Source organism: Camelus ferus, chromosome 6 (genome assembly GCF_009834535.1).
Source record: "Camelus ferus isolate YT-003-E chromosome 6, BCGSAC_Cfer_1.0, whole genome shotgun sequence".
NCBI lineage: Eukaryota > Metazoa > Chordata > Mammalia > Artiodactyla > Camelidae > Camelus > Camelus ferus.
In genome coordinates, this window is record NC_045701.1 from 41979882 (window position 1) to 41986942 (window position 7061).

Below are 7061 nucleotides of genomic sequence, written 5' to 3' on the forward strand. Positions count from 1 at the left end.
TGCTGGACATGGTTGGGAAAAATGAGAACCCCTATGCTTGAAAATTTGAAGAGGCTGTATGACTGTTTAATAACCTGAGTCTCCCTGGTTAAAATCTGGCTCTATGGCTCAGCATTGAAGGGAATACTGCTCACTTTCTTGGTGAGCTTATAGACTGAGTAACATGAATGGTGGGAATATAGGAGAAAGGGGACTATCACTAACTTTAGTTACTAGTCTGGGCAAGGGGCACTGGAGGGGAGTTAACAAGTGCAGAATTGGACTTCTGGAAATAAAGATACCATTTAGTAAAACCACGCCCACATTATGGCTTGCAGAAATGATGAGTGACCTGGAGGGATTCAATTTCTCACACAAATTTTGAATACTAAGTGATGCAATCACATCCACAGACTTGATTATGCCTTGGAGTAGGGACAGTCCTTTCTCAGCATTCCCAAAGCTCTTTTGACTGTCTGTTATTCATTTGACAGATAACCTACCTAGGCTGGTTAACTGAAACACGCAGCACAGATAAACATGTAACAAACAATTGAACCACCCTGAACCCGTAGTTATCACGCCTGGGCATTTTATTCCTAAGTCTAAAACATTTTAAAGGTAGTGAAGTGTGTGTGTATTGAAGAAGCAACAATTAATTATGTTAACAATGCAAGAGAATAATAAACAACTAAACACCTCTGTCAGAAGAGAAGGTATAGGTTAACCTGGGCCCAAATAACTTCCTCCTAACGCATCAGTAGCACATTATCTAAGATTCTAAAGTGCTAAATTGGCCAGATAAGAGACGTGTTAAGATGTAAGATCCTCTGAACAATGAGGAAAGAAAACTGAAGTGAAAATTGCAGTCTCCACCCACAAGAGTGAGATGAAGTGAAAATGTTTACAATGGAAGGAGAGAGAGAAAATGTGAGGAGGATGATATTTAATAATAAGGATAACACTAGAGATCCAGGAAGGGAAAAGACTGGGGAAAGGACTAGGGAAGCCAAAGTCATTAAGCTCCCCAGGGATCTGGGCCTGGGGGTTGGGGAAGCTTAGAGGAGCTTATCAGAGTCAGCAGCAACCAAAGGCTGAGTGGACAATTGGTGTCAAGGCAGCAGCAGCAGATGTTTTCCTGGAAGAAGAATGGTGGAATGATAGTCACAGGAAAATATTGTGACCTGCAGACAAGAGCTGTGTTTCATTGACAGCTGGACAAGAATGCACACAGACACAGGGGAAACACAGAGGCTGTGTCCAAAAGCTGGAGGTTTGGTAGATGGGGAGGGAGGGAGAGGGGGAGGGAGGAGGGAGGAATTGAGAGAGAGAGAGAGAGAGGAGAGAAAGAGAGACCAAGAGACACAAAGATGCTAAAAACATGTCTCTTATGGAAGTGTCTATAAGGTAAACAAGACTGACACCTGGGAGAAATAAAGCATAAACAAAAAATGGGAAATAATTCCTACTATGTGGTTAGGAGTGTGAGATCGAGTTAGACTGCTTGGGTTCACTTACTAGCTGTATGACCCTGGACAAGTTGCTTTTAACCTCTTTGGCCTTCAGTTTCCTCATCTGCAAATAGTAGTACCATCTTAGGGCGTTGTTGTGAAGGTTGAAAAAGTTAATATGATTTAAAACCTAGACTATTGCCTCATGCACAGGAAACATCAATTAGTGTTAGCCACTGCTGTGATATTCTGTGATCAGCTTCTGCGAGCGGCCTGGAGCCGTGTGGAGTACTTTCGGCATGCCTTATCATCCTTCCAGACTGTCCATAACAGATTATGATGGTTGAGTAGTACTTATATTGCCACCACATCAAGGTTACAGTTGTTCTCTTCAAGGGCAGCTTTCAGGGTAGTTTAAATGTGGGCTAAGCTGAGGACAATGGTAACATTCTGTGAGGTTTACAACTGCTTTGGACAAGTCAATTATTCTTACACATTGAGCCTCAGATTCTTATCTGTAAAATGGGTATGTTAAATATACAGTGCATGAGGTTTCCATGAGATCAGCTGTAAAAATGCCTAGAATGATGCCTGGAGCACAGTAAGTTTCAATAAAAGTTCACTGAGTGGAAATTTGCCTTGTTATGTTGGTGATGCATGACAGGTATGAAATACTCTCATCAGGGGAAGGAGATCCTAACTGTTCTCATGGCTGCTGGGAGAGGCCTTGGGTTTAGCTTCTCTTATCAGAACCTAGAATAACTGATCTTTCAGGTCAGAAAGGAAATTGACATTTATCATTTCCAGCTTATCACAGGTGTGAACAGAAGAAACATGACAGCCTGAGTTTCTAAAACGGGTGAGTGATGATTGGAGTGCATTAACTCTCCCCTATGTCTTGTCTTTTCTAAAGAAAGGGGCCTAAACGAAAAGAAGCAAAAAGAAGTGGGTAACAGTGTAGACATGAGGGCTTCTGATGCCAATGCCACAGGAAATGTCTGCCCTTCTCCTGCCCAGGACATAGGGTGGCTTGCTTGGTGAGCATCCTGCTAAGGCTCTGACCACCTCATTAAGAAGCAGGTAAGTCGTTTCTTATTGGTTAGACCTCTGGATGAATTTGGTCGAGGACATGCTCTCCCAAAGAGCTTCCTGGGAAGAGTCTCTCCACAGCCCAATCCCTTAGTCTTAAGGGCCTCACATTTCATTGACTCTCTCCACTTTGCACACCCCAAGACCTACTTTCTCTGCAGTTCCAGGGAAGGAAAGGCAATAAACTAACAGATGGTGAGTTTGCACTTTCTCCCCAATAATATTCAGCTCTTTGTCACCACCAATAGCAGAAAATGAGCTACAAATCTTTACCCAATTATTGGAGCAACACCCCTTCAGGAAGAAGAGCATGGAAGAGCCAAGCACCCAGCCAGCTGACGACAGGGACAAGTTCTGACCCGGGAACTTCCCTCCTTTTCTTTCCTATCTACTCTGCCAGGGTTAACTGGGAAGCCCCCGGGGCAGTTTCCAATATACGTCTTACAATGTCCAAGCTCCCACCCCAGCAATCATTTATTAGAAAGAGGTTTTATGATACAAATTTGATAATCTCCCATGCACACTGGCACGGTTCTAATTGAAGTTGTAAGCCCATGAAATTCAAGCCCTTTGTCTTCCTGAAGGCCACAAGGTTTAAAAAGATACTATTGTCCTCCCTAACACCCACTACATTGTCACCAGGGACTGATTAAACAGAGTCCTGAATCGAAACAGTGCGGATTTTGTCTAGGTCCTTTTCAGGCCTGACAATGCTCTTTTCAGTTCCCAAGACAAAAGGAGGTTTAAGGATCGAGATTCTTCTAAGATAACCACATCCATATGGAAGGCAAGGTGGCCAGCAGCTGAGACCCAAACACCCCTCTTCCTTCCCCCCTGCCCTCCACTCTCTCCGCAGTCCCCCAAATCCCAGGTGATAACACTGCCTCAGCCACCCTCCCCTTCCCCTCCTCCTCTTCCTTCTGGGACCCGAGAGCAAGGACCCCCAAAAGGCCCAATGCCTACTCCTCACAGACCTCATTGAGCCCTTGCTCCCTGCCCTGGATCTGATGCCCAAAACTGCTCTGCTCACTCGCATCTCACTTCCGTGGGCGCCCACGAGAAAGTCTTCACTTCTTCTCCAAGAGAGTGACCACTGCGCTTCATGGGAGGCCCCTAGGCTCTGGATATCCCATATCGAGAGGTACAGAAGCAAAGAACAGTTACAAACCCAAAGGGTGGAACACCAGATCCCCCAGTGTACATTGTACATTGAGTGCACACTGAGACTGTAGGTGAACTGAGATGACCAGACCAGCCAGTGGATCCCACACCTATGTCGGGCCACAAGGGCTCTCCAAAGATGTTCTTCCTCAACTGGCAGCCCTGAGGTGGGTCATTCCTTACCACCCTTTGATTTCTTCACCACACCACCCACTCCCCATCCCACCCAGGCCAGGTGTGGCACCAAGAAGAGGCAGAAAATCACAGCTGCCAAGCGAGGCACTAGCAGGTTTAACTGGGAGTTACAAGTCCCCCCCCCCGCATGCTCTCCGGTCCTGACTGGCCCTGGCTCCTGCACTCCGGAAACGGACGGCCTGCAGTCAGGCCTGGGCTGCTCCTGGCGCCGCACGCTCAGCCCCAGGCCCCGGTGGACCTTCTCCGGAGAATCCTTACGGAGAAGCTCATTATGCCCTCCCACTATGCCCTGTAGTGGCCGACTTGGTTGGCTTGGTGTTAGAAATGCCGGCAGCTTCAAGAGCCCAGAGGGGCCAGCCGGTACTTTAGGGACAGAGCCACATCCCACTAACGGGAAACCCAGAGTTGCCTCAGCTTCTCCCCCTACACCCTCCCCCTCAGTATCTCCCCACAGCCCTGTAGGGACTGCGATCTTCCCTTCGACTCAACTCGGGGTGGGCCTTAACTTGGCACGTCAAGGCGCCCGAACTCCGAACTCCGGTCAGGAAAGCACAGCTCCCACCTATGTTGCCGACAAACACGCAAGGGGCCCAACCCTACACATTTTATTCTCGCACCACAAAAAAGAAAAATATTCTATTTCTTTCAAAATAAATTGCTTCCCATACAAATAGCTACTTTAATATATACAAATCAGGTTCAAGCAATAAAATCTAGCTCTGGGGCTGGTGGTGGAGGGAAGAGGAGAGGGAGGATCTTGGCGAAAGTTCCCGGTGAGGCGGCTGGTGAGAGCAGGGTAGGGACCTCGCAGAGCGCACCCCAAAGTCCGGCGTAGCCCCAGGTGCCCGCGCCCAGTGGCTGCCTCACCAGTTCCAGGAGACCAGGGCTGGGGGCGCTAAGTGCTGGTAGGCGGGGAAGAGGCCGAACGCCGAGCCGGGCCCGAAGGCGGCGTAGCCAGGCAGAGGGCAGGTGGCGAGCGGGGACGCGCAGCTCTTGTCCTGCGCGGCGACCGTGCCCACTTCGCCGCTGCCGCCGCATGGCTGCCCGTCGCCCACCAGCACGGGCACCACAACGCGGCGCAGCAGGCCCGGCGCAGGGCGCACCTCGCCCGGCGCTGCCAGGTCGAGCGACTCCGCGGCCCCCGGCGCGCGCGCGCGCTTCAGCTTATAGCGATGGTTCTGGAACCAGATTTTGACCTGCGTGGGCGTGAGGCGCAGCAGGCGCGCTAGCTGCTCGCGCTCCGGCGCTGACAGGTAGCGCTGCTGCCGGAAGCGCCGCTCCAGCTCCAGCGTCTGCGCCTTGGAGAACAGCACCCGCCGCTTCTTCCTCTTCTCGGTGTCGGAGCCCGGAGACGCAGGCCGGGCGGACGGCCGCTGAGACGAGTCACGCGGGCTGGCCTCTGGGCTGCTCTCGTCCGAGGCTAGGGACGCAAAGGAGACACGGCCTGGTGAGACACCGGCCCCTCCGCGCGCCGCTGCTTTTGTCGCGCGGGCGCCGAGCTACCGGCCGGAGGCCCCCCCGCCCCCGCGTCCCCGCCCGCGGCTTTTGGGATGAGGCCGTTTCCTTATCTGAACACCTACCTCTGCGAATTCTGTGACCTTTTATACCACAACCTGGGACCGCAAAGAAACCCACCCTGAAGCCCTCTTAAAACGAGTCCGCCCTTATCGCTTCGCTGGCAGACGAATATACTGCAAGCTGCTTCACCAGCATGGGCCATCTCCAGGTGGAATGCACTACAGTTTGCCTAGGTTCGCAAAAGCCCTGAACCCAGGGGAACTAGGCTCCCCAATGCTGTCCATCTCAGACCGAGGCCTGGAGAACGTGGCCACTTTTTCAGGCATTTAAGGCCGGTGTCCTAAGTATTTGAATAGTCGGACCCTTAGAAACTGAAACCTATATCCCGGTCGTTGGTGCCAGGCGCAAGGATCTGCTCTCCAGATGTGCCGACAGGCGTAGGGGTTTGAAGAGCACAGAGCCTCCGCGTTCAACACGTAGGAAATCCAGACCCTAGGCTGCAGTTTCAGCTTCCCAGCCCCGCACCGAGTCGGTGCTTGGTTCTGCGCCCCCCGCTCCTTACCCCTACCCGCGCCACCGTCCTCCGCTCACTCACAGGGGTAGTGGCAGCGCTCAGATTCCAACCAGGTGGCGCAGGGACCGGGCCTTGGGGCACGTAGATCCGGCTCCCGCTTCCGCAGGTGCTGCGCGTCCTGCTCGGGTAAATCCAGGAGCCTGCGCACGGTGAAGCTGAGGCGTCCAGGGGTGGCCATGGCCGAGGAGGGGAAGGAGGCGGGGGCAGGGCAGGCCGGGAACCGAGAGGCGACCCAGGACCCCGCTCCTATGGGTGGGCGTGAGAGGCGCACGCCATGCGCTGGCCGCCGAGATATTAGCGCGTTTACCGCCAAATCCCTATTTATATAAACAGACAGCTCTTCCCACCGGGATGCTTTGAAAGCCGAGGTCTGGGTCTCCCAGACGTTAAGTACCTGAATGAGTGCTGCACCAAAGCCCCAGCGAGCCCGGAAGGTGCCACCTCCGCCCCCCGCCCCGCCCCGTCCCCCGCCCCTCGAGAGCCCCGTTACCTCCCAGAGGCGGCTGGAAGCAGCCCTCGGCATTAGCGATTCTGTCTGATTAGCCCGAAGTGGGGACAGATAATGGGGATTGTTACTAAAGAATAACATCTTGGGTGGCGAGCGGTGGCCACCACCGGCCCGTCCCAGCCCCAGCTTCCTCCTCCTCCGGGGCTGACACCCGGTCTGGCCCCGCTGGAGTACCGGGAAGGGTGGGGGCGGTATGGGAGGGTTTATGAGCACCCAGGAATTTATTCCCTGTTTGCTTTATTCCTCGAGCTTGTTTACTGGAGTGTTCGTTTTCCGCAATTATCTGGAAAGTGATTTACAAGGCGACGTTAAACTGTGTTAAACTCTTCTTTCCCTTTTGGTTGGGCCCCTGTAAGTGTTGAGAGGCGAAAAGTTTCAGGCATAGAAGAGTGGCCTGGCCCCGACTTCATCTGTGCGGAGGGTTTCGAAGGCCGCTCGGAGTCTCCCCCTTCTCTAACGTCCTCCAAACTTCACGGGTGCTTGGGAAGGGCTGGCAGCATCCTGGGAGCCCTAGCGTTGCGCCGGTTGCCCCAGACCCGCACAGTGGAAGCGAAATCAGGCCAAATCATTCACCTCTGAATTGCTA

General features: G+C 52.6%; 1 protein-coding gene across 1 annotated transcript; it reads right to left on the reverse strand.

Moving 5' to 3' along the window:
- Positions 1 to 4490: 4490 nt before the first annotated feature.
- On the reverse strand, positions 4491 to 6837 carry NKX2-8 (NK2 homeobox 8). Its single transcript, XM_032481912.1, has 2 exons — positions 5989 to 6837; positions 4491 to 5295 (listed from the first exon to the last, which is right to left on the reverse strand). The coding sequence occupies exons 1-2, from the start codon at positions 6554 to 6556 to the stop codon at positions 4739 to 4741; spliced, it is 1125 nt and encodes a 374-aa protein (XP_032337803.1). The 5' UTR covers positions 6557 to 6837; the 3' UTR covers positions 4491 to 4738.
- Positions 6838 to 7061: the final 224 nt, after the last annotated feature.